This window comes from Bombina bombina, chromosome 4 (genome assembly GCF_027579735.1).
Source record: "Bombina bombina isolate aBomBom1 chromosome 4, aBomBom1.pri, whole genome shotgun sequence".
In the NCBI taxonomy this organism is placed as follows: Eukaryota; Metazoa; Chordata; class Amphibia; order Anura; family Bombinatoridae; genus Bombina; species Bombina bombina.
The window spans coordinates 306,048,428-306,076,092 of record NC_069502.1 but is presented as its reverse complement, the minus strand read 5'-3'; the positions used below and the strand labels follow the sequence as shown (position 1 = coordinate 306,076,092).

General features: G+C 42.0%; 1 protein-coding gene across 3 annotated transcripts in view; it reads right to left on the bottom strand.

Annotated features, from left to right (window-relative positions):
• The window catches only part of XRN1 (5'-3' exoribonuclease 1), a 441,443-nt gene that overhangs the window by 96,016 nt on the left and 317,762 nt on the right, over positions 1-27,665 (bottom strand). Inside the window, exons 32-35 of one of the 3 annotated variants that reach the window (XM_053710017.1) lie at positions 4,788-4,871; positions 2,681-2,770; positions 2,444-2,558; positions 1,199-1,257 (exon numbers count right to left, since the gene is read on the bottom strand). In XM_053710017.1, coding sequence (XP_053565992.1) covers positions 1,199-1,257; positions 2,444-2,558; positions 2,681-2,770; positions 4,788-4,871 — 348 coding nt within the window. The remainder of the gene's footprint in view (positions 1-1,198; positions 1,258-2,443; positions 2,559-2,680; positions 2,771-4,787; positions 4,872-27,665) is intronic. The other 2 variants (XM_053710018.1, XM_053710019.1) reach the window with 2 other exon arrangements.

Genomic DNA, 27,665 nt, shown 5'->3' with positions numbered 1-27,665 from the left:
CGGAGAAACTATAAAATCAAATTCTTTCCGGTAAAAACACAATTTTAGCAAAGGATTGCCCCCATTAGCAATGGATAACTAACCCTTAAATAGCAGAAAAAATGTACAGAATATAACTTTTTTTATCACAGTCAAAGCACAATCTCACAGGTCTGCTGTGAGTGATTACCTCCCTCAAAATATTTTTGAAGACCCTTGAGCTCTGTAGAGACTAACCGGATCATGCAGGGAAGAAAACAGACTTGTGACTGAATTTCTGATGCGTAGTAAAAGCGCCAAATTAAGCCCCTCCCCCTCACACACAACAGTGAGGGAGATCAGTAAACTGTCTTAAATTAAATAAAATGACCGCCAAGTGGATAAAAACAGTGCCCAAAACAATTTTTCACCCAGTACCTCAGAAAATTAAACGATTTAACATGCCAGCAAAACGTTTAACATCAAATAAATGAATTGTCATAGAAAGCCTGCTGCTAGTCGTTCTCACTGCAAGATAGGCTAAAGTTTTATGCATACAGTATTATCCCAGTGAAGTGCCATTCCCCAGAATACTGAAGTGTAAATATACATACATGACAGCCTGATACCAGTTGCTACTACTGCATTTAAGGCTGAACTTACATTATATAGGTATTGGCAGTATTTTCTCAGTCAATTCCATTCCTCAGAAAATAATATGCTGCTACATACCTCTTTGCAGGTGAACCTGCCCGCTGTCCCCTGATCTGAAGTTTACCTCACTCCTCAGATGGCCGAGAACAGCAAAATGATCTTAACTACTCCGGCTAAAATCATACAAAAACTCAGGTAGATTCTTCTTCAAATTCTCCCTGAGAAGGAACAACACACTCCGGTGCTGTTTTAAAATAACAAACTTTTGATTGAAGTTATAAAAACTAAGTATAATCACCACAGTCCTCTCACACATCCTATCTATTAGTTGGGTGCAAGAGAATGACTGGGTGTGACGTAGAGGGGAGGAGCTATATGGCAGCTCTGCTGGGTGATCCTCTTGCACTTCCTGTTGGGGAGGAGCAAATATCCCACAAATAATGATGACCCGTGGACTGACCACACTTAACAGGAGAAAAATTAGGTTCAGTGTCCCTTTAAGTAAAAACTTAAAATGTGCAATTACTGTATGCTGCACAAAACATACCAATCCAAGCACAGCAGGAACAAGACAAAGCTATCTTACCGGTTTATTTAATACATCCTGTTGGTTCTCATTTCTTGGAAACTTGAAATCTTCTTTCACTATAAACACACAAATAAAGCAGAGGTTAAAAGTTATTATATTTTTAATACTAGTAAGTAATACTTCCCTAAAAGCACACTTTTAATACATTTTTATGTAAGATAAGGTGCAGTTACACAAATCTTGAGCTTCAACTTTATTTTTCAGTTTTGACTATAAATATTTCTTAAAAGCATTTCAGTTTTCAAAAGAATCATTATTTTAATAAATTATATAATTAAAGGGACAGTCTGCTTTAGAATTTATTTAAAAAGATAGATAATCCCTTTATTACCCATTACCCAGTTTTGTATAACCAACACTGTAATATTAATACACTTTTTACCTCTGATTAGCTTGTATCTAAGTCTCTGCAGACTGCCCCTTATTTCAGTTCTTTTAACAGACACGCATTTTAGCCAATCAATGCGGACTCTTTATCTATTATGGCACACATGAATTGGCGCTCTACAGCTATGAAAAACTGTCAAAATGCACTGAGACAAGCGACGGCCTTCAAGGGCTTAGAAATTAGCATATTAGCCTATCTAGGTTTAGCTTTTAAAAAAGAATACCAAGAGAACAAAGCATATTTGATGATACAATTACAATGGAAAGTTTTTTTAAAATTGCATGCCCTATCTTAATAATACAAATTTAATTTTGACTAGACGGTCCCTTTAATAAAATTATTCTATTAAAAGCTTTCACTGTTTTCACTGAGAGCTTTTAAAGTGCTCATGCACACAAAACATATCAACATATGCTCCAATCACCGGCATTTTAACCAGCAGTCTGCTCAGAGAGCTGGTAGTGCCTTGTATTAGGTTGACATGATACATTGTGTAGCTGGCTCTCTGAGTAGTTTAAAATGCATGCACATATCTAGATATGCGTCATGTGCACAGTAAATGCTTTCACTGAAAACAGTGATGTTTTTTGGAAAGATATTTTTGATAACAGATGTGTATTGCAAAATATTCTATTCAAAATTGAAATGCACTAATGTACATTTCAATTTTGGCTGGCATGACCCTTTGATAAAACCGGTACGTTAGATTCTAACCTATACAGTGCACAAAAACTGCAAAACAAATCTGTGAATCTCTCAAACCCTATATATTTAAATGCATGACAATCATTTATTTATTTATTACAAAACCCATCAACTGGCTGCAACAGATGTATTCAACCCTTGATTCTCACCTTTTCTGCCTGGATCTTGCTTTCTTGATTGGCACTTTGGACTGCTCTCAGCACAGACTGGTTTCTGGAACTGGTTAGTATGGCCAGCCCGCTTTTCCTGAGGTAGACTTGAACCCTTTAAAAGCAGGTTACAGTTTAAGATGCACTACTGTTCTACTACATTTGCAAGGTATCAAATTAATTTGTAATTTAGTGTATTCAAAGACCAGCACAAGTTAAAAAGAAAAACACACAAACCTTGTCCTGCATGTGTTGTTGGGCATGTGGTAACTTCCCAGCGCCCTGTAATGACTGCCACACATTGCAGAACTCATCATCTTGTTTATGCTGACAAAAGAAAGTAGCATATTTTAGACTGAAATTATTGGAAAGGCAATACACTGTGTATAGTTATTTGTGGCGCCGTGTTGATTATATGTTCTGATAGTAATACTGAATAATGTTGATCTGTAGGCATTCAAGGTCTATAAATTGTAGCAAGCAAATTTATATTCTAAATCAGCTAATACTTAGCACATATTTATTCTTCTACCTACTACATTTGTGACACGATAGGCTTAATAAAAAAATAGATGACCTCCCGGAATATATATATATATTGATATAAGCCCTTATACCAAAGTAGTGACTTTAAGGTATTCTATTACTTTCAGGCTACAGATTCTATGATCGCATATATAAGTCTGCAGTATCTTATATTGAAATTAAGCAGAAACAAACATATCACAGTCTACATGTTTCAAACAGTAAAAAAAAATGAAAATGCACCAATTCATATAAAGGGATATCTTACTTTAATTTAATAAGGCACACAAGTTGAAACAACAGTGAAAGCACAAAGATAATCAATACTCTTAAGCTCACTTGGAAAGCTTTAGAGTTTTTTTTGCTTTTTTTAATGTAAAGATTTTAATAGGATAGCACATTTTGTATGTTTTATATTTTTTTGTGGTTTATCTGCATATTTGCTTTTTGCTTCAAATATAGACACTCAACTTTCCCTTTTTTTGTTTACTCTTGAATAAAACTCAACTGCAGCACAGACGGTGATTTAAAGCACACCCTATGGAATTGTACCCATCCAGGGTGCAGCTTTCTTTTGCCCAGTCCGTGTCTTTCACAGAAAAGAACTGATACTCTGCAACACCACACAAAACTCTCTTCAGAATTGTTCTCTTATTTTAACACTTAACAGGTGCCGGTTGGTGAAGCTCTGCATTTTCATAGTGAGTACCGCCATCTTAGAGCTCATGTACTATCATTGCACGTTTGACAGAAGTGGTGCACATTCACAGATCAGTGATGCTTGCGGCTTGTTCACAGCTATATAATGTGCTTCGATATAGCATACACAATACAGAGCAGAAGGTTTACATTTCTGCACTTTTATACACAGTAACTTACATAACATATACAGTATAAAAAGGTCACATGTATAATATAGAGCAGTGCAGCCATTGCAAGAATTTAATTCCCCCCCCCTGGATCATGCTCGCTAGCGGGAAGTGCTCAATAAAGCTCTCAAAAAGTTGCAATGTCACTAATTTGGGAATGCGCACAAATTCTATAACAGAGCGCAAGAATTCCTAAGCTTCAAAATGGCGGCACCCAGCATGAAGATGTGGAGCTTCACTAACCAGCACTAGTAAGGGGTTTTAAAATAAGAACAGCTTTAAAAGGCTGCAGGCACAGGAAGAAAAAAAAAAGGGAAGGTGACAGAGTAGTAACTATACAACTGCAGTTGTGCCCAGCAGCTTAATGTTCCTTTAAACTGCCTTATTTTAATATATTTTGAGCATGCTCAGAAGAAGCAAACAACTGAAAAATCAAATCAGGAAATCCTCAGTGATGATATGGCAAGCAGAGCCTCAGACCTTGGCACGTATGGTACTGTAGCCTGCGGAGCAGTTATCACCTGCAGCAGTGCCCTGCAGTAGGTATCTATATAGTCAGACTACAAACATCCTACACCTACATGCACTACGCTCACATTCTATGCACACAAGCACAATTATGCCAATCAAATGTTAAAACATGCAAATTCAGAATTGTAATTCCCCGATGCCACATAGTTTAACATAATAATGCAATATATTCTTTGATGGGGACTTTAACTATATAGAATTATTTTTTTTATAGCAGCAGAAATAGGTAAGAAATTCAAGTTAGGTTATTGCATTGCTAGATAGCATTATTTTTTTTTATTTTTAAACTTCCAAAAATGAAAGTGTCAACAGAAAAATACAACAGTGTTTTTATGTTTCACAAATGGAAAACTTGAAAATGTCAGTCAACAGCATTAAAGACGCATGCATATTCTATTAAGTGATTTTAAATGACTTGCCTTTTGTTTCTGATTACTGGCAGAAACAAAACCTCTCTGTGGAGAGCTGACATTTCCTTGAAAATGTTGCGTTCCATTAAGCTGCTTGATAATAGAGACAAAATCAATGGGTAAATATAAATTAATATTAAATCCCACATTGTGTGAAGATTCTATAAAATGTAGTTAAATGAAATCTGATAAATTACCACATTTTGTCTGAAAAGAACACAGCTCAATAAAAGGTGTACCAAAGTCCGCAAGTAAATATTTTTAGAGGACTTGTTTTTGTGCACATTTTGCGCTTGCTGTGACTGTTATTTATATCCTGTGACATTAATAAAAGCATTTGCTTACACAAATTATACTGGAAGGTTAACACTATACAAGAAGCTGCTGTTTAAAAAAAAAAAGAAAGCAATTCCCCAGAGTTGCTAACATCACAGTGGAAGAGGACAAATGCCCAGATGGGTGCGGATACACATATAGTGATCACAGACACGGGCATGCAAGCACAAAGGGAAACAGACACATACTCAAGATGCCTTAAATCTTAAGATGCAAAAGGGAGTTACTCAGAAATGTTTTGAATCAAACCACAGAAAACGGATAAACAGACAAGCTGTTTATATGCAATAAATGCTCTTAGGTTGGCAGATTCCTAAACAGACAGAGAGAGAGTTGTCATAAAGCATTACTTTAAAAGTAACAATTGCTCTGATAAGGGCACATTTACCCAGGTTGGCAATAATGAATGGTTGTGCTCAACTTTATATTGAATGAACAATATTTATTAACCTTGTTTCCTCACTTAAGCAATGAGTTGTAAGTAATTAGACAAGCACTTTATGACATTTGCATACAATGTGATTGCCAGTGCAAACCCACGGCATGTAACATGGCTTCTTTTTTATAAAAAGACATAATTTATACTTACCTGATAAATTCTTTTCTTTCCTGGCATGGAGATTCAAAAAATCCATTCAATTACTAGTGGGAATTCAACTCCTGGCCACCAGGTGGAGGCAAAGAACACCCCAGCTGTCAGGGTTTTTTTTCCTGTTGTGTTTGCCATGTGCTGCTGGCAACCATTTTACTTACTTTTCCTGACTATGGTGCATTGTGGGGGATGCTGCTCATTTCGTGCACTTCCTTTTATGGCCAGACTGGTGTGCATCCTCCACGTGAGACAGGATACAGTCTCAGAATTGTGATGTCATCACTTATTATGTAAAGGGCCTATGTTCAGTATGCTTTGCCTTTGCGTTGTCTCAGACCTGTTTGTGAGAGTTCCTGTGTATTACCTGGCTGCCTGACGTCCTTCCTGGTTCCTGATCCCTGGCTTGTTCCTGACTCGGCTGTTTACCATGTTCCTGATTCTGGCTCGTCTGACTACTCCCTTTGGCTCCTGACTCGGCTCGTCTGACTAATCGCTTTGGCTCCTGACTCGGCTCGTCTGACTACCAGCTCTGGTTTTGACTCCTCACTTGTTATTTGACTTGTGGACTTTTTATCATTTTTTGCTATTAATAAAGGTGTGATTATTTTTGCACTTCTCGTCTCAGCCTGATTCCTGGCACCCTGACACCAGCAAAGCTTCAAGTATCCTCCCACTACCCACAATCCCCAGTAATTCAGCTGAGGAATTATGGAAAGAGAAGAAGACACTAAAGGGTATAGAGGTGACTGATGTTTCGAAAAATGACAAAAAGCCGTCTGAAAAATAAGGGCGGGTCAAGGTCTCTCCATGCCAGGAAAGAAAATAATTTATCAGGTAAGTATAAATTATGTTTTTTTACCAATGGCATGGGGAGTCTACAAATCCATTCAATTACTAGTAAGAACCAATACCAAAGCTAGAGTCCACAGAATGGAAGGGAGGAATACACAGGACAGGCGAACCTAAACAGAAGGCACCACCAAAAGAAGCCTCAGCTATGGCAAAAGCATTACATTTGGAAAATATATGCAATGATGACCAAGTGGCCACCTTGCAAATCTGTTCCATAGAAGCATTCCAACAGGAAGCGACAGTCCTAGTGGAGTGAGCCGTAATTTTCTATGGAGGCTGCTGTCCACCTGTCTCATAAGCCAATCGAATAACACTTCTCAACCAGAAGGAGACTGTAGAAGATGTGGCCTTCAGACCTCTCCGATTACCAGAAAAAAACAAAAAGAGCAGAAGATTGACGAGAATCTTTTATAACCTATAAATAGAACCTTAAAGAATGCACAACATCCAGATTGTGCAATAACTGCTCCTTCTTAGAGAAAGAATTGGGACAAAATAAAGGAACAACAATTTCTTGGTTAATATTCCGTTCCTAGACCACCTTAGGTAGAACTCCTAATTTAGTACAGAGAACCACCTTATCCACATAAAGAATAAGATAAGGAGAATCACACTGTAGAGCCTAAAGGTCCGAAACTATCCGAGAAGAGGAAATTGCCAGCAGAAACAAAACCTTCCAGGACAAAAACTTGATATCAACAGAATGCATAGGCTCAAATGAAGCCTGCTTCAGAACCAGATTAAGACTCCAAGGAGGAGCAATTGACCTAAACACAGGCCTGATTCTAACCAAAGCCTGGACAAAAGATTGAACATCTGGCAAAATTGCCCGATGCTTCATCTGACAGAGCCGAAATCTGACCCTTTAGGGTACTGTCTGATAAACCCTTCTCCAGGCCCTCCTGAAGAAAGGACAGAATATGGGGAATTCTCACCTGACACCAAGAAAAACCCTTAGATCAGAACCAATGAAGGTATTTACGCTACACCCTATAATTAATCTTGCGAGTAACAGGCTTACGAGCCCGAATCATAGTCTTAATAAATTTCACAGAAAAACCTTGTCTGCACAAGACTAAGCATTCAATCTCCAAGCAGTCAGCTTCAGAGAGACTAAGTTCAGATGGAGGAAGGGACCCTGAAGTAGAAGATCCTTCCTCAGAGGCAATTTCCACAGGGGAAATGACAACATCCTCACTAGGTCTGCAAACCAAGTTCTGCAAAGCCACGCTGGAGCTATTAGAATCGCCGAAGTCTGCTCCTGTTTGATACGAGCTATCACCCAAGGAAGGAGGGCAACCAGAGGAAACAGATAAATTTGACCGAAATCCCATGGCATTGCCAGGGCATCTACCAGAGCTGCTTGAGGATCTCTTGATTTTGCTCAGTATCTTGGAAGCTTGGCATTTAGATGAGATGCCATCAGATCCAGCTCCGGAACTCCCCACTCAAAGGTGAACATCGAGAAAACTTCCAGATGGACAGCCCATTCCCTGGATGAAACATCTGCCTGCTCAGAAAATCCGCTTTCCAGTTGTCCACCCCTAGGATATGAATGGCAAAGAGATGACAATTGTGAGACTCTACCCACTGAAGAATGCAAGTCACCTCCTTCATAGCTAGCAAGCTCCGAGTTCCTCCTTGGTGGTTAAGATACGTCACCGAAGTGATGTTGTCCGATTGAAATCTGATAAACCGGACTAAACTCAGTTGAGGCCAAGCTGTTAGATCATTGAAAATTGCTCTCAATTCTATGATATTTATAGGGAGGGCAGACTCCTCCTGAGTCAAAAGTCCCTTGAGCTCTTAGGGACCCCTAAACTGTTCCCCAGCCTAACAGGTTTGCATCCGTGGTCACAATCTCCCAAGAAGGTCTCAGGTAACAAGTGCCCTGAGACAAATGGTCCTGGGAGATCCATCAAGACATCCTTATCTGAGAGTCTAAAACTATCCTCTGAGAGAGATCCGAGTGGTCTCCATTCCATTGATTGAGCATATATAACTGTAGAGGTCTCAGATGGAAGCAAGCAAATGGAAAAATGTCCATGGATGCCACCATGAGACCAATTACTTCCATGCATACAGCCACCAATGGATGAACAGAGGACTGAAGAGAACAACAGTCCTCTAGAAGCTTGAATCTTCTGACCTCTGTCAAAAAAAAAGTCATAGATACGGAGTATGTTCTTTAAATCACTGTCTGTGCCACAGTTAAGTTTTATTCAAGAGTAAACTAAAAAAGGGAAATTTGATTTTCTATATTTGAAGCAAACTTATCAGATAATCTTGATAATAGGAATCTGTCCCTGGGGGGACAAGACTTAAATCCTATCCTGTATCCCTGGGAGACTACGTCCACTGCCTAAGGATCTGGAAAGTTGCAAATCCAAGCCTGCGCAAAAATCGGAAAGCCTGCCCCCTACATGATCCAGAACTGGATTGGGGGCGGCCCCTTAATGCTGACTTAGCCTCAGCGAAAGGCTTTCTGGATTGCTTACCCTTGTTCCAGGGCTGGCTAGCTCTCCAAGAAGTCTTTGCTTGCTCAGATTTAGAAGACGAGGAATATCTTTGTTCCTTGAAGTTACGAAAGAAACAAAAATTAGAAGTCTGAAGACCCTTTGGTCTATTCTTCTTATCCTGTGGTAAAAAAAAAAAACTCCCTTTCCACCAGTAACCATGGAAATGATCTCTGCCAGACCAGGACCAAATAAAAGTCTTACCCTTAAAAGGTAGAGACAGAAGCTTGGATTCAGAAATCACATCTGCAGACCAAGACTTTAACCAAAGGGATCTGCGGGCTAGTATCGCAATGCTAGAAATCTTGGCTCCCAGCCTAACAACTTGCATACTAGCATCACAGATAAAAGTATTCACCAGCTTTAGAGCCTTTGTTCTATCCTGGATCTCCTCTATAGTAGTCTTCTTAGAAATTAGATCAGACAAAGTCACACGAATAAGAGGCTGCACCAGCAACTGTCGCAATACTAGCAACTGGTGGCCACTGCAAACCCTGATGAAGAAATATATTTCATAAATTACCCTCCAGTTTCTTATCCATAGGGTCTCTAAAAGAGGAACTATCCTCAAAAGGAATAGTAGTTCTCTTGGCTAAGGTAGATATAACGCCCTCTATTCTAGGAACAGTACACCACAGATCTCGCACTGAATCAGCCACAGGAAACATCTTTTTTAACACAGGAGACGGGTTAAAAGGAACACCCGGCTTCTCCCATTCCTGAGAAACAATGTCAGAAATGCGATCTGGAACAGGAAAAACCTCCACAGATTTAGGTTGGACATCAAAAACTCTATTCAGTTTATTAGCCTATTTAGGAGCCTCTGCAACAGTTTAATTGCCATCCAAAGTAGCTAAAAACAGAATTTATGTTTACCTGATAAATTACTTTCTCCAACGGTGTGTCCGGTCCACGGCATCATCCTTACTTGTGGGATATTCTCCTCCCCAACAGGAAATGGCAAAGAGCCCAGCAAAGCTGGTCACATGATCCCTCCTAGGCTCCGCCTTCCCCAGTCATTCGACCGACGTAAAGGAGGAATATTTGCATAGGAGAAATCATATGATACCGTGGTGACTGTAGTTAAAGAAAATAAATTATCAGACCTGATTAAAAAACCAGGGCGGGCCGTGGACCGGACACACCGTTGGAGAAAGTAATTTATCAGGTAAACATAAATTCTGTTTTCTCCAACATAGGTGTGTCCGGTCCACGGCGTCATCCTTACTTGTGGGAACCAATACCAAAGCTTTAGGACACGGATGAAGGGAGGGAGCAAATCAGGTCACCTAGATGGAAGGCACCACGGCTTGCAAAACCTTTCTCCCAAAAATAGCCTCAGAAGAAGCAAAAGTATCAAATTTGTAAAATTTAGTAAAAGTGTGCAGTGAAGACCAAGTCGCTGCCTTACATATCTGATCAACAGAAGCCTCGTTCTTGAAGGCCCATGTGGAAGCCACAGCCCTAGTGGAATGAGCTGTGATTCTTTCAGGAGGCTGCCGTCCGGCAGTCTCGTAAGCCAATCTGATGATGCTTTTAATCCAAAAAGAGAGAGAGGTAGAAGTTGCTTTTTGACCTCTCCTTTTACCAGAATAAACAACAAACAAGGAAGATGTTTGTCTAAAATCCTTTGTAGCATCTAAATAGAATTTTAGAGCACGAACTACATCCAAATTGTGCAACAAACGTTCCTTCTTTGAAACTGGATTCGGACACAAAGAAGGCACGACTATCTCCTGGTTAATGTTTTTGTTAGAAACAACTTTCGGAAGAAAACCAGGTTTAGTACGCAAAACCACCTTATCTGCATGGAACACCAGATAAGGAGGAGAACACTGCAGAGCAGATAATTCTGAAACTCTTCTAGCAGAAGAAATTGCAACCAAAAACAAAACTTTCCAAGATAATAACTTAATATCAACGGAATGTAAGGGTTCAAACGGAACCCCCTGAAGAACTGAAAGAACTAAATTGAGACTCCAAGGAGGAGTCAAAGGTTTGTAAACAGGCTTGATTCTAACCAGAGCCTGAACAAAGGCTTGAACATCTGGCACAGCTGCCAGCTTTTTGTGAAGTAACACAGACAAGGCAGAAATCTGTCCCTTCAAAGAACTTGCAGATAATCCTTTCTCCAAACCTTCTTGAAGAAAGGATAGAATCCTAGGAATTTTTACCTTGTCCCAAGGGAATCCTTTAGATTCACACCAACAGATATATTTTTTCCATATTTTGTGGTAGATTTTTCTAGTTACAGGCTTTCTGGCCTGAACAAGAGTATCAATGACAGAATCTGAGAACCCTCGCTTTGATAAGATCAAGCGTTCAATCTCCAAGCAGTCAGTTGGAGTGAGACCAGATTCGGATGTTCGAACGGACCTTGAACAAGAAGGTCTCGTCTCAAAGGTAGCTTCCATGGTGGAGCCGATGACATATTCACCAGGTCTGCATACCAAGTCCTGCGTGGCCACGCAGGAGCTATCAAGATCACCGATGCCCTCTCCTGATTGATCCTGGCTACCAGCCTGGGGATGAGAGGAAACGGCGGGAATACATAAGCTAGTTTGAAGGTCCAAGGTGCTACTAGTGCATCTACTAGAGTCGCCTTGGGATCCCTGGATCTGGACCCGTAGCAAGGAACCTTGAAGTTCTGACGAGAGGCCATCAGATCCATGTCTGGAATGCCCCACAATTGAGTAATTTGGGCAAAGAATTCCGGATGGAGTTCCCACTCCCCCGGATGAAATGTCTGACGACTCAGAAAATCCGCTTCCCAATTTTCCACTCCTGGGATGTGGATTGCAGACAAGTGGCAGGAGTGAGTCTCCGCCCATTGAATGATTTTGGTCACTTCTTCCATCGCCAGTGAACTCCTTGTTCCCCCCTGATGGTTGATGTACGCAACAGTCGTCATGTTGTCTGATTGAAACCGTATGAACTTGGCCTTTGCTAGCTGAGGCCAAGCCTTGAGAGCATTGAATATCGCTCTCAGTTCCAGAATATTTATCGGGAGAAGAGATTCTTCCCGAGACCAAAGACCCTGAGCTTTCAGGGGTCCCCAGACCGCGCCCCAGCCCACCAGACTGGCGTCGGTCGTGACAATGACCCACTCTGGTCTGCGGAAGCTCATCCCCTGTGACAGGTTGTCCAGGGACAGCCACCAACGGAGTGAATCTCTGGTCCTCTGATCTACTTGTATCGTCGGAGACAAGTCTGTATAGTCCCCATTGCACTGACTGAGCATGCACAGTTGTAATGGTCTTAGATGAATTCGCGCAAAAGGAACTATGTCCATTGCCGCTACCATCAAACCTATTACTTCCATGCACTGCGCTATGGAAGGAAGAGGAACAGAATGAAGTATTTGACAAGAGTTTAGAAGTTTTGATTTTCTGGCCTCTGTCAGAAAAATCCTCATTTCTAAGGAGTCTATTATTGTTCCCAAGAAGGGAACCCTTGTTGACGGAGATAGAGAACTTTTTTCTACGTTCACTTTCCACCCGTGAGATCTGAGAAAGGCCAGGACAATGTCCGTGTGAGCCTTTGCTTGTGGAAGGGACGACGCTTGAATCAGTATGTCGTCCAAGTAAGGTACTACTGCAATGCCCCTTGGTCTTAGCACCGCTAGAAGGGACCCTAGTACCTTTGTGAAAATTCTTGGAGCAGTGGCTAATCCGAACGGGAGTGCCACAAACTGGTAATGCTTGTCCAGAAATGCGAACCTTAGGAACCGATGATGTTCCTTGTGGATAGGAATATGTAGATACGCATCCTTTAAATCCACCGTGGTCATGAATTGACCTTCCTGGATGGAAGGAAGAATTGTTCGAATGGTTTCCATTTTGAACGATGGAACCTTGAGAAACTTGTTTAGGATCTTGAGATCTAAGATTGGTCTGAATGTTCCCTCTTTTTTGGGAACTACGAACAGATTGGAGTAGAACCCCATCCCTTGTTCTCCTAATGGAACAGGATGAATCACTCCCATTTTTAACAGGTCTTCTACACAATGTAAGAATGCCTGTTTTTTTATGTGGTCTGAAGACAATTGAGACCTGTGGAACCTCCCCCTTGGGGGAAGCCCCTTGAATTCCAGAAGATAACCTTGGGAGACTATTTCTAGCGCCCAAGGATCCAGAACATCTCTTGCCCAAGCCTGAGCGAAGAGAGAAAGTCTGCCCCCCACCAGATCCGGTCCCGGATCGGGGGCCAACATCTCATGCTGTCTTGGTAGCAGTGGCAGGTTTCTTGGCCTGCTTACCTTTGTTCCAGCCTTGCATTGGCCTCCAGGCTGGCTTGGCTTGAGAAGTATTACCCTCTTGCTTAGAGGACGTAGCACTTGGGGCTGGTCCGTTTCTGCGAAAGGGACGAAAATTAGGTTTATTTTTGGCCTTGAAAGACCTATCCTGAGGAAGGGCGTGGCCCTTGCCCCCAGTGATATCAGAAATAATCTCTTTCAAGTCAGGGCCAAACAGCGTTTTCCCCTTGAAAGGAATGTTAAGCAATTTGTTCTTGGAAGACGCATCCGCTGACCAAGATTTTAGCCAAAGCGCTCTGCGCGCCACAATAGCAAACCCAGAATTTTTCGCCGCTAATCTAGCCAATTGCAAAGTGGCGTCTAGGGTGAAAGAGTTAGCCAATTTGAGAGCATGAATTCTGTCCATAATCTCCTCATAAGAAGAATCTTTATTGAGCGCCTTTTCTAGTTCATTGAACCAGAAACACGCTGCTGTAGTGACAGGAACAATGCATGAAATTGGTTGTAGAAGGTAACCTTGCTGAACAAACATCTTTTTAAGCAAACCCTCTAATTTTTTATCCATAGGATCTTTGAAAGCACAACTATCTTCTATGGGTATAGTGGTGCGTTTGTTTAGAGTAGAAACCGCCCCCTCGACCTTGGGGACTGTCTGCCATAAGTCCTTTCTGGGGTCGACCATAGGAAACAATTTCTTAAATATAGGGGGAGGGACGAAAGGTATGCCGGGCCTTTCCCATTCTTTATTTACAATGTCCGCCACCCGCTTGGGTATAGGAAAAGCTTTGGGGGGCCCCGGGACCTCTAGGAACTTGTCCATTTTACATAATTTCTCTGGAATGACCAAATTCTCACAATCATCCAGAGTAGATAACACCTCCTTAAGCAGAGCGCGGAGATGTTCCAATTTAAATTTAAATGTAATCACATCAGGTTCAGCTTGTTGAGAAATTTTCCCTGAATCTGAAATTTCTCCCTCAGACAAAACCTCCCTGGCCCCCTCAGACTGGTGTAGGGGCACTTCAGAACCAATATCATCAGCGTCCTCATGCTCTTCAGTATTTTCTAAAACAGAGCAGTCGCGCTTTCGCTGATAAGTGGGCATTTTGGCTAAAATGTTTTTGATAGAATTATCCATTACAGCCGTTAATTGTTGCATAGTAAGGAGTATTGGAGCACTAGATGTACTAGGGGCCTCCTGTGTGGGCAAGACTGGTGTAGACGAAGGAGGGGATGATGCAGTACCATGCTTACTCCCCTCACTTGAGGAATCATCTTGGGCATCATTTTCTCTAAATTTTGTGTCACATAAATCACATCTATTTAAATGAGAAGGAACCTTGGCTTCCCCACATACAGAACACAGTCTATCTGGTAGTTCAGACATGTTAAACAGGCATAAACTTGATAACAAAGTACAAAAAACGTTTTAAAATAAAACCGTTACTGTCACTTTAAATTTTAAACTGAACACACTTTATTACTGCAAATGTGAAAAAGTATGAAGGAATTGTTCAAAATTCACCACAGTGTCTTAAAGCCTTAAAAGTATTGCACACCAAATTTGAAAGCTTTAACCCTTAAAATAACGGAACCGGAGCCGTTTTTATATTTAACCCCTTTACAGTCCCTGGTATCTGCTTTGCTGAGACCCAACCAAGCCCAAAGGGGAATACGATACCAAATGACGCCTTCAGAAAGTCTTTTCTATGTATCAGAGCTCCTCACACATGCATCTGCATGTCATGCTTCCCAAAAACAAGTGCGCAATAGAGGCGCGAAAATGAGGCTCTGCCTATGATTAGGGAAAGCCCCAAGAGAATAAGGTGTCCAATACAGTGCCTGCCTGTTATTTTACATAATTCCCAAGAATAAAATAGTTCCTCAAAGCTATGAAGTATAAAATATGCTTATATATCAATCGTTTTAGCCCAGAAAGTGTCTACAGTCTTAAAAGCCCTTGTGAAGCCCTTTTTTTCTTTATGTAATAAAAATGGCTTACCGGATCCCATAGGGAAAATGACAGCTTCCAGCATTACATCGTCTTGTTAGAAATGTGTCATACCTCAAGCAGCAAAAGTCTGCTCACTGTTTCCCCCAACTGAAGTTAATTCCTCTCAACAGTCCTGTGTGGAAACAGCCATCGATTTTAGTAACGGTTGCTAAAATCATTTTCCTCTTACAAACAGAAATCTTCATCTCTTTTCTGTTTCAGAGTAAATAGTACATACCAGCACTATTTTAAAATAACAAACTCTTGATTGAATAATAAAAACTACAGTTAAACACCAAAAAACTCTAAGCCATCTCCGTGGAGATGTTGCCTGTACAACGGCAAAGAGAATGACTGGGGAAGGCGGAGCCTAGGAGGGATCATGTGACCAGCTTTGCTGGGCTCTTTGCCATTTCCTGTTGGGGAGGAGAATATCCCACAAGTAAGGATGACGCCGTGGACCGGACACACCTATGTTGGAGAAATCTCCTTCAAAAGTAAACGGAGATGCTCCAGTTTAAATCTAATATTAACCTCCTCAGAATCTATTGTACTAGGAACTGCAGATTCTGAATCAGAGATCTCGCCCTCAGAAGCTGCAAAGGAATGTTTCTCGCTAGATAATTGAGAAAGACTAACCAAATTAGTCTTGGCGGAATCAAAACCCAAAGAAATGCTCTTAGATTTCCTCTTTCCTTTACCAGAACTAGGTAAAGCACTTAGGGCTGCAGAAACTGCAGAAGTAAACTGCGCAGCAAAATCTTTGGGTAAACAAACACGCCCAAAGACTGACTGAGAGGAATCATAGGGCACTGCATGTGAATCTGTCAAAGACTGGGACATGTTAACTGAAGGCTGAGACAACCCCTGAACAGCATTATCCTTAGAAAAAGAAGGCTCAGATAAGGAATCCTTATGCTTAGATAATAAAACCTTATTACGGCAAGGGGAACAAAATTGCACAGGAGGTATAACCTGGACATCTGCACAATAAAGACATTTATCTAATGACCGAGAAAGCTTGGGAACAGCTTCCATAATAAATAAAGTAGCCCATTTATTTCCCTTATACTCTAATATTATCATAAAAAAAAATAGAATAAAATTCTAAGCATAGATAAATAATTATTAAAACCGGCACCTCTACACCCCAGCCATGCTGGAGAGAATTACCCAACCGGTAACCAGGAATCCAATCCACACCAGCAGATAAATCTTGTTCAAACTGCAGATCCTGGAAAGCTGCAAACATCAGAGAGAAGCAACAGGCAGGAAAAACGATCTAATGGCAGAAAATCCGGTCTGTCCCCTTGAAAATCCGGCTTTCAAACAGCCGGCTAGAAGCAAACTGTTCAGAACTCAGGAAGTAGCAGAGCGGTCACATGATGGCAAATTAAAAAGTAAGATGCGGTCCAACAACTTTCTTAAAGAGATATTACCCAAACTAAATAAAAGGTAAACTTGTGCAAACAAATCCCCATAGCCAAAATAAAAAAAAACCTTCACATGATAGAACAGTACCCTGAACTGCTATCCAATAAATCCCCAACCTTTAAAAGGGATATTCAGTCCCATAAGGATCCACCTTGTTCTCCAAGTATCTTTTTTTTTTTTTTTTCTGCTTTATTTTTTTTTTTTTAAAACAAGGAACTCCTAAGTGCTGCATCCTTCTCACCTAGAAGGTAAAAGCATTTACCTGAGGATCCGCTGAAGGGCAGGTACAGCAAACAGGTGTGACAGAATACTCACTGACATAGACCTGTCGATAAAGAAAAAACAAACAGAGTAACTAACCCTGGTTTTCTATATAGGGGTAGCAAAAATGTTGCAAGGTAAGCAAAGACCACCTCTCCGTCTTTCAACTGCTAAAAAGCCACCATTAATCTTACTAAAGACAATTACATGGACACAGCATAACCCCAATTTTTGCCTTCAGGGAAAAGTACACATTAAAGGATTAACAACTTGATTTCTTTAGACACCTTCTTCGCACATCACCTATAATGTTACACAGGCAAAGAATGACTGGGAATTGTGGGTAGTGGGAGTATACTTGAAGCTTTGCTGGGTGTTCTTTGCCTCCACCTGGTGGCCAGGAGTTGAATTCCCACTAGTAATTGAATGGATTTGTGAACTCTCCATGTCATTGGGAAGAAAAGGATCATATGACATCCTCTACTTTTAAAAGACCCCAACATCTGAGCCACTTAAATCTTATTTAAAATGTAACTATTCTACTTAGATAGTAAGCACATTCACCCAATCTATCTGCCAATGCAACACTTGTACTTGGCAGTCACCAACAAAGATTGGCAATTAAAGAAATAACCAAACAGAAGTTTTTTTTAGGAAACTTGCTTCCAGGAGACAAGCCCATCCTAGGCAGTGCGAGCAAGATGCCAAGGATCTTTACAAAGTAGTAAAAGCAAAGGATGCAATACAATACAATAAGCTACACAAAAAAACAACAAAAAAACACAACAGCAGCAACGTACTTTTGCATAAAAAGCTGAAAAAAATAACTTTTTCACAGCCTCAGTAGATACATGCATATTGAGTCTGTATACACGTTGAAGCTCCACAGTGGCACTTCACACAAACCTTCAGGAGAGATGTCTGCTTCCGCTGGCCAAAAGTAGAAACTGCCCTTGTTAAACTAGCTTTAATCTTCAGTGGCACTACTGCCTTAATTACTTAAAGGGATATTCCAGCAAAAATTGAAAACCACATGGGTGCATTTCGGTATTGAACAGAAGCAATTTTGTAATATGCATGCATTAGCAAAAATGCTTCTAATAAAAGCTATAGCTGTTTCAAAAGTGTATTTAAGTATGCACCGTGCACCAGCATTTTAAATACAGCACTTGCTCAGAGAGCATAAGGTGCTTGTACCGTCTGGCAATGACTCAATTTGTTAATTGCTGACATGATACAAGCCCCAGTGATGATCTGAGCAGCTACATTATTTAAAAGGTGGGTGCAGTGACAATACTTAGTTATGCTTCACATGCACGTGCAGAGAACAATGTTAACACTAACACAGTGATAACTTTTACTAGAAGCATTTTTGCTGATACATGTATATTGTATGTAATTAATCTATGCACATTTAAATTTTGACTGGAATGTCCCTTTAATAAGCTGAGATGGTGCATCTAACAATCCATCTTGAAAACTATAGTATCCCCCTGCACATAACATGTACAGTGTCCTTCTTGAATAAATAGTTTTTCTCCCCCCTTGTATGTTTATGGTATACGTTTTTCCAACAGAACAATGTCTTGGAAGCCATGAAAACAGAATACTTTAGCCAGGAATTAAGAAACTTGCAGTCTCACAGAACACAGAGAAAGAAGAAATGGAGGGAACACATAAGCCAGTGAGGATTCCATTCTATTGACAAAGGATTCACTGCATATGTCTCTACGAAAGGAAAGGTACTGGCAACCCTCACCACCTGATCTATCAAAGTAGTTGACTAACAAAGATTTAATTACTGAATGATTAGTTGGTTTAGTGTAAACACCCACCCATGCTTGGTCAGAAAGACCATGAAACATTCTGATGCTCGCAAGTGGCTCTAACATAAAAAGTAATAATCCTGCTGTGCTGGAAAGGACACAACAGCATACACGTAAATGCACAAATCTCAAATTGATGCTTGCCAGGGCAGGCTTACAGGTTTGAGGAATTCCCTCCAATACCCTAATGTTAATACATAGCAATAAAACTGAAGTATGACTAGAGAATATTTTCTAAGGATATAGAGGAAATCATAAAAAAAGGTAGTGTAATGAAAAGGACAAATCACATCCAAGCTTAAAGGGACAGTCAACACAAAAACTGTTATTGTTTAAAAAGATAGACAATGCCTTTACTACCCATTCCCCAGCATAGCACAAAAAAACATAATTTATGCTTACCTGATAAATTTATTTCTCTTGTAGTGTGTTCAGTCCACGGGTCATCCATTACTTGTGGAATATATCTCTTCCTAACAGGAAGCTGCAAGAGGATCACCCAAGCAGAGCTGCTATATAGCTCCTCCCCTCACATGTCATATTCAGTCATTCGACCAAAACCAGACGAGAAAGGAGAAACCATAGGGTGCAGTGGTGACTGGAGTTTAATTAAAATTTAGATCTGCCTTAAAGACAGGGCGGGCCGTGGACTGACTACACTACAACAGAAATAAATTTATCAGGTAAGCATAAATTATGTTTTCTCTTGTTAAGTGTAGTCAGTCCACGGGTCATCCATTACTTGTGGAATACCAATACCAAAGCTAAAGTACACGGATGAAGGGAGGGACAAGGCAGGAACATTAAACAGAAGGAACCACTGCCTGAAGTACCTTTCTCCCAAAAATAGCCTCCGAAGAAGCAAAAGTGTCAAATTTGTAAAATTTTGAAAAAGTGTGAAGCGAAGACCAAGTCGCAGCCTTGCAAATCTGTTCAACAGAGGCCTCATTTTTAAAGGCCCAGGTGGAAGCCACAGCTCTAGTAGAATGAGCTGTAACCCTTTCAGGAGGCTGCTGTCCAGCAGTCTCATAGGCTAAACGTATTATGCTACGAAGCCAAAAAGAGAGAGAGGTAGCCGAAGCCTTTTGACCTCTTCTCTGTCCAGAGTAAACGACAAACAGGGAAGAAGTTTGACGAAAATCTTTAGTTGCCTGCAAATAGAACTTTAGGGCACGGACTACGTCCAGATTATGCAAAAGTCGTTCCTTCTTTGAAGAAGGGTTAGGACACAGTGATGAAACAACAATCTCTTGATTGATATTCCTGTTAGAAACTACCTTAGGCAAGAACCCAGGATTAGTACGCAGAACTACCTTGTCTGAATGAAAAATCAGATAAGGAGAATCACAATGTAAGGCAGAAAACTCAGACACTCTTCGAGCCGAGGAAATAGCCATCAAAAACTGAACCTTCCAGGATAACAGCTTGATAACAATGGAATGAAGGGGTTCAAATGGAACGCCTTGAAGAACGTTAAGAACTAAGTTTAAGCTCCACGGTGGAGCAACGGTCTTAAACACAAGCTTAATCCTAGCTAAAGCCTGACAAAAAGCCTGAACGTCTGGAACTTCAGCCAGACGTTTGTGTAGAAGAATAGACAGAGCAGAAATCTGTCCCTTTAACGAACTAGCAGATAAGCCCTTTTCTAAACCGTCTTGTAGAAAGGACAATATCCTAGGAATCCTAACCTTACTCCATGAGTAACTCTTGGATTCACACCAATATAAATATTTACGCCATATCTTATGGTAAATCTTTCTGGTAACAGGCTTCCTAGAATGTATTAAGGTATCAATAACCGACTCCGAGAAGCCACGCTTTGATAGAATCAAGCGTTCAATCTCCAAGCAGTCAGCCTCAGAGAAATTAGATTTGGATGGTTGAAAGGACCCTGAATTAGAAGGTCCTATCTCAGAGGCAGAGGCCACGGTGGACAGGACGACATGTCCACTAGGTCTGCATACCAGGTCCTGCGTGGCCACGCAGGCGCTATCAGAATCACCGATGCTCTCTCCTGTTTGATCCTGGCAATCAAAACGAGGAAGCATCGGGAATGGTGGAAACACATAAGCCATGTTGAAGACCCAAGGGGCTGTCAGAGCATCTATCAGCACCGCTCCCGGGTCCCTGGACCTGGATCCGTAACAAGGAAGCTTGGCGTTCTGGCGAGACGCCATGAGATCCAGATCTGGTTTGCCCCAACGAAGAATCAGTTGAGCAAAGACCTCCGGATGAAGTTCCCACTCCCCCGGATGAAAAGTCTGGCGACTCAGAAAATCCGCCTCCCAGTTCTCCACGCCTGGGATGTAGATCGCTGACAGGTGGCAAGAGTGAGACTCTGCCCAGCGAATTATCTTTGAGACTTCCAACATCGCTAGGGAACTTCTGGTTCCCCCTTGATGGTTGATGTAAGCCACAGTCGTGATGTTGTCCGACTGAAATCTGATGAACCTCAGAGTTGCTAACTGAGGCCAAGCTAGGAGAGCATTGAATATTGCTCTTAATTCCAGAATATTTATTGGGAGGAGTTTCTCCTCCTGAGTCCATAGTCCCTGAGCCTTCAGGGAATTCCAGACAGCGCCCCAGCCTAGAAGGCTGGCGTCTGTTGTTACAATTGTCTAATCTGGCCTGCAAAAGGTCATCCCCTTGGACAGATGTGGCCGAGAAAGCCACCATAGAAGAGAATCTCTGGTCTCTTGATCCAGATTTAGTAGGGGGGACAAATCTGAGTAATCCCCGTTCCACTGACTTAGCATGCACAATTGCAGCGGTCTGAGATGCAGGCGTGCAAATGGTACTATGTCCATTGCCGCTACCATTAAGCCGATTAGTTCCATGCACTGAGCTACTGACGGGTGTGAAATGGAATGAAGGACACGGCAAGCATTTAGAAGTTTTGATAACCTGGCCTCTGTCAGGTAAATTTTCATCTCTACAGAATCTATAAGAGTCCCTAGAAAGGGAACCCTTGTAAGTGGTAATAGAGAACTCTTTTCCACTTTCACCTTCCACCCATGCGACCTCAGAAATGCCAGAACTATCTCTGTATGAGACTTGGCAGTTTGAAAACTTGACGCTTGTATCAGAATGTCGTCTAGGTACGGAGTCACCGCTATGCCTCGCGGTCTTAGTACCGCCAGAAGTGAGCCCAGAACCTTTGTAAAGATTCTTGGAGCCGTAGCTAATCCGAAGGGAAGAGCTACAAACTGGTAATGCCTGTCTAGGAAAGCAAATCTTAGGTACCGATAATGATCCTTGTGAATCGGTATGTGAAGGTAGGCATCCTTTAAGTCCACAGTGGTCATGTACTGACCCTCTTGGATCATGGGAAGGATGTTTCGAATAGTTTCCATTTGGAATGATGGAACTCTTAGGAATTTGTTTAGGATTTTTAAGTCCAAGATTGGTCTGAAGGTTCCCTCTTTCTTGGGAACCACAAATAGATTTGAATAGAATCCTTGCCTGTGTTCCGTCCGCGGAACTGGGTGGATCACCCCCATTAGTAAGAGGTCTTGTACACAGCGTAGAAACGCCTCTTTCTTTATTTGGTTTGTTGATAACCTTGAAAGATGAAATCTCCCTCGTGGAGGAGAGGTTTTCAAGTCTAGGAGATATCCCTGAGATATAATCTCCAACACCCAGGGATCCTGGACATCTCTTGCCCAAGCCTGGGCGAAGAGAGAAAGTCTGCCCCCCACTAGATCCGTTTCCGGATAGGGGGCCCGCTCTTCATGCTGTCTTAGGGGCAGCAGCAGGTTTCTTGGCCTGCTTGCCCTTGTTCCAGGACTGGTTAACTTTTCAGCCCTGCCTGTAACGAGCAACAGCTCCTTCCTGTTTTGGAGCGGAGGAAGTTGATGCTGCTCCTGCCTTGAAGTTGCGAAAGGCACGAAAATTAGACTGTTTGGCCTTTGATTTGGCCCTGTCCTGAGGTAGAGCATGGCCCTTACCTCCCCTAATGTCAGCTATAATTTCTTTCAAGCCGGGCCGAATAAGGTCTGCCCTTTGAAAGGAATATTAAGCAATTTAGATTTAGAAGTCACGTCAGCTGACCAGGATTTAAGCCATAGCGCTCTGCGCGCTTGGATGGCGAATCCGGAGTTCTTAGCCGTAAGTTTGGTTAAATGTACGACGGCATCAGAAACAAATGCGTTAGCTAGCTTAAGTGCTTTAAGCTTGTTCATGATTTCATCCAATGGAGCAGTGCGAATGGTCTCTTCCAGAGACTCAAACCAGAATGCCGCCGCAGCAGTGACAGGTGCAATGCATGCAAGGGGCTGTAAGATAAAACCTTGTTGAACAAACATTTTCTTAAGGTAACCCTCTAATTTCTTATCCATTGGATCTGAAAAGGCACAACTATCCTCCACCGGGATAGTGGTACGCTTAGCTAAAGTAGAAACTGCTCCCTCCACCTTAGGGACCGTCTGCCATAAGTCTCGTGTGGTGGCGTCTATAGGAAACAGTTTTCTAAATATAGGAGGTGGGGAAAAGGGCACACCGGGTCTATCCCACTCCTTGCTAATAATATCTGTAAGCCTTTTAGGTATAGGAAAAACGTCAGTACACACCGGCACCGCATAGTATCTATCCAGCCTACATAATTTCTCTGGAATTGCAACCGTGTTACAATCATTCAGAGCCGCTAATACCTCCCCTAGCAATACACGGAGGTTTTCAAGCTTAAATTTAAAATTAGAAATCTCTGAATCCGGTCTCCCTGGATCAGATCCGTCACCCACAGAATGAAGCTCTCCGTCCTCATGTTCTGCAAATTGTGACGCAGTATCAGACATGGCTCTCACATCATCAGCGCGCTCTGTCCTTAACCCAGAGCTATCGCGCTTGCCTCCTAATTCAGGCAATTTAGATAAAACTTCTGTCATAACAGTAGCCATGTCTTGCAAAGTGATTTGTATGGGCCTCTCTGATGTACTTGGCGCCACAATATCACGCACCTCCTGAGCGGGAGGCGAAGGTACTGACACGTGAGGAGAGTTAGTCGGCATAACTTCCCCCTCGTTGTCTGGTGATAATTTCTTTGCATGTAAAGATTGACTTTTATTTAAAGTAACATCAATGCAATTAGTACACAAATTTCTATTGGGCTCCACATTGGCCTTTAAACATAGTGAACAAAGAGATTCATCTGAGTCAGACATGTTTAAACAGACTAGCAATGAGACTAGCAAGCTTGGAAATACTTTTCTAAATAAATTTACAAGCAATATAAAAAACGCTACTGTGCCTTTAAGAAGCACAAAAAGCTGTCACAGTTGAAATAACAATGAACCAAAATAGTTATAGCAACCAATTTTTCACAGTAAATGTATTAAGTTAGCAAAGGATTGCACAAACCAGCAAAAGGATGATTAACCCCTTAATACCCAAAAACGGATAACAATTTAATAATTAACGTTTTTCTCACAGTCAAACACACTGTCACAGATCTGCTGTGACTGATTACCTCCCTCAAAGTGAATTTTGAAGACCCTTGAGCTCTCTAGAGACGATCTGGATCATGGAGGATGAAGTAGACAGATTGTGACTGAATTTTTACTGCGCAAAAAAGCGCTAAAATAGGCCCCTCCCACTCATATTACAACAGTGGGGAAGCTCAGATAACTGTTTCTATGCAGAAAACAAAGATGGCCATGTGGTAAAAATCATGCCCCAATAAGTTTTATCACCAAGTACCTCACAAAAAACGATTAACATGCCAGTAAACGTTTTAAACATACATTTTAAAAGTTATGAAGTGTTATTAATAAGCCTGCTACCAGTCGCTTTCACTGCAGTTAAGGCTCATACATTATTTCAGTATTAACAGTATTTTCAGAGTCAATTCCATTCCTTAGAAAAATACATTCAGTGTACACACACTCATCAGCCTAATACCAGTCGCTATCACTGCATTTAAGGCTGAACTTACGTTACATTGGTATCAGCAGTATTTTCTCAGTCAATTCCATTCCTCAGAAAAATAATTTACTGCACATACCTCATTTGAGACCACGGTGGACAGGACGACATGTCCACTAGGTCTGCATACCAGGTCCTGCGTGGCCACGCAGGCGCTATCAGAATCACCGAAGCTCTCTCCTGTTTGATCTTGGCAATCAAACGAGGAAGCATCGGGAATGGTGGAAACACATAAGCCATGTTGAAGACCCAAGGGGCTGTCAGAGCATCTATCAGCACCGCTCCCGGGTCCCTGGACCTGGATCCGTAACAAGGAAGCTTGGCGTTCTGACGAGACGCCATGAGATCCAGATCTGGTTTGCCCCAGCGACGAATCAGTTGAGCAAAGACCTCCGGATGAAGCTCCCACTCCCCCGGATGAAAAGTCTGGCGACTTAGAAAATCCGCCTCCCAGTTCTCCACACCTGGGATGTAGATCGCTGACAGGTGGCAAGAGTGAGACTCTGCCCAGCGAATTATCTTTGAGACTTCCAACATCGCTAGGGAACTTCTGGTTCCCCCTTGATGGTTGATGTAAGCCACAGTCGTGATGTTGTCCGACTGAAATCTGATGAACCTCAGAGTTGCTAACTGAGGCCAAGCTAGGAGAGCATTGAATATTGCTCTTAACTCCAGAATATTTATTGGGAGGAGTTTCTCCTCCTGAGTCCATAATCCCTGAGCTTTCAGGGAATTCCAGACTGCTCCCCAGCCTAGAAGGCTGGCGTCTGTTGTTACAATCGTCCAATCTGGCCTGCGAAAGGTCATCCCCTTGGACAGATGTGGCCGAGAAAGCCACCATAGAAGAGAATCTCTGGTCTCTTGATCCAGATTTAGTAGGGGGGACAAATCTGAGTAATCCCCATTCCACTGACTTAGCATGCACAATTGCAGCGGTCTGAGATGCAGGCGCGCAAATGGTACTATGTCCATTGCCGCTACCATTAAGCCGATTACTTCCATGCACTGAGCTACTGACGGGTGTGGAATGGAGTGAAGGACACGGCAAGCATTTAGAAGTTTTAATAACCTGGCCTCTGTCAGGTAAATTTTCATCTCTACAGAATCTATAAGAGTCCCTAGAAAGGGAACTCTTGTAAGTGGTAATAGAGAACTCTTTTCCACGTTCACCTTCCACCCATGCGACCTCAGAAATGCCAGAACTATCTCTGTATGAGACTTGGCAGTTTGAAAACTTGACGCTTGTATCAGAATGTCGTCTAGGTACGGAGTCACCGCTATGCCTCGCGGTCTTAGTACCGCCAGAAGTGATCCTAGAATTTTTGTAAAGATTCTTGGAGCCGTAGCTAATCCGAAGGGAAGAGCTACAAACTGGTAATGCCTGTCTAGGAAGGCAAATCTCAGATACCGGTAATGATCCTTGTGAATCGGTATGTGAAGGTAGGCATCCTTTAGATCCACTGTGGTCATGTACTGACCCTCCTGGATCATGGGAAGGATGGTTCGAATAGTTTCCATTTTGAATGATGGAACTCTTAGAAATTTGTTTAGGATTTTTAAGTCCAAGATTGGCCTGAAGGTTCCCTCTTTCTTGGGAACCACAAATAGGTTTGAATAGAATCCCTGCCCGTGTTCCGTCCGCGGAACTGGGTGGATTACCCCCATTAGTAAGAGGTCTTGTACACAGCGTAGAAACGCCTCTTTCTTTATTTGGTTTGCTGATAACCTTGAAAGATGAAATCTCCCCCGTGGAGGAGAAGTTTTGAAGTCCAGGAGATATCCCTGAGATATGATCTCCAACGCCCAGGGATCCTGGACATCTCTTGCCCAAGCCTGGGCGAAGAGAGAAAGTCTGCCCCCCACTAGATCCGTTTCCGGATAGGGGGCCCTCTCTTCATGCTGTTTTGGGGGCAGCAGCAGGTTTCTTGGCCTGCTTGCCCCTGTTCCAGGACTGGTTAACTTTCCAGCCCTGTCTGTAACGAGCAACAGCTCCTTCCTGTTTTGGAGCGGAGGAAGTTGATGCTGCTCCTGCCTTGAAGTTACGAAAGGCACGAAAATTAGACTGTTTGGCCTTTGATTTGGCCCTGTCCTGAGGTAGAGCATGGCCCTTACCTCCCGTAATGTCAGCAATAATTTCTTTCAAGCCGGGCCCGAATAAGGTCTGCCCTTTGAAAGGAATATTAAGCAATTTAGATTTAGAAGTCACGTCAGCTGACCAGGATTTAAGCCATAGCGCTCTGCGCGCTTGGATGGCGAATCCGGAGTTCTTAGCCGTAAGTTTGGTTAAATGCACAATGGCATCAGAAACAAATGCGTTAGCTAGCTTAAGTGTCTTAAGCTTGTTGATTATTTCATCCAATGGAGCTGAGCGAATGGCCTCTTCCAGAGACTCAAACCAGAATGCTGCCGCAGCAGTGACAGGTGCAATGCATGCGAGGGGCTGTAAGATAAAACCTTGTTGAACAAACATTTTCTTAAGGTAACCCTCTAATTTTTTATCCATTGGATCTGAAAAGTCACAACTATCCTCCACCGGGATAGTGGTACGCTTAGCTAAAGTAGAAACTGCTCCCTCCACCTTAGGGACCGTCTGCCATAAGTCTCGTGTGGTGGCGTCAATAGGAAACATTTTCCTAAATATGGGAGGAGGGGTAAAAGGCACACCCAGTCTATCCCACTCCTTGCTAATAATCTCTGTAAGCCTTTTTGGTATAGGAAATACGTCAGTACACACCGGTACCGCATAGTATCTATCCAACCTACATAATTTCTCTGGAATTGCAACCGTGTTACAATCATTCAGAGCCGCTAATACCTCCCCTAGCAATGTGCGGAGGTTCTCTAGCTTAAATTTAAAATTGGAAATCTCTGAATCCAGTCTCCCTGGATCAGATCAGTCACCC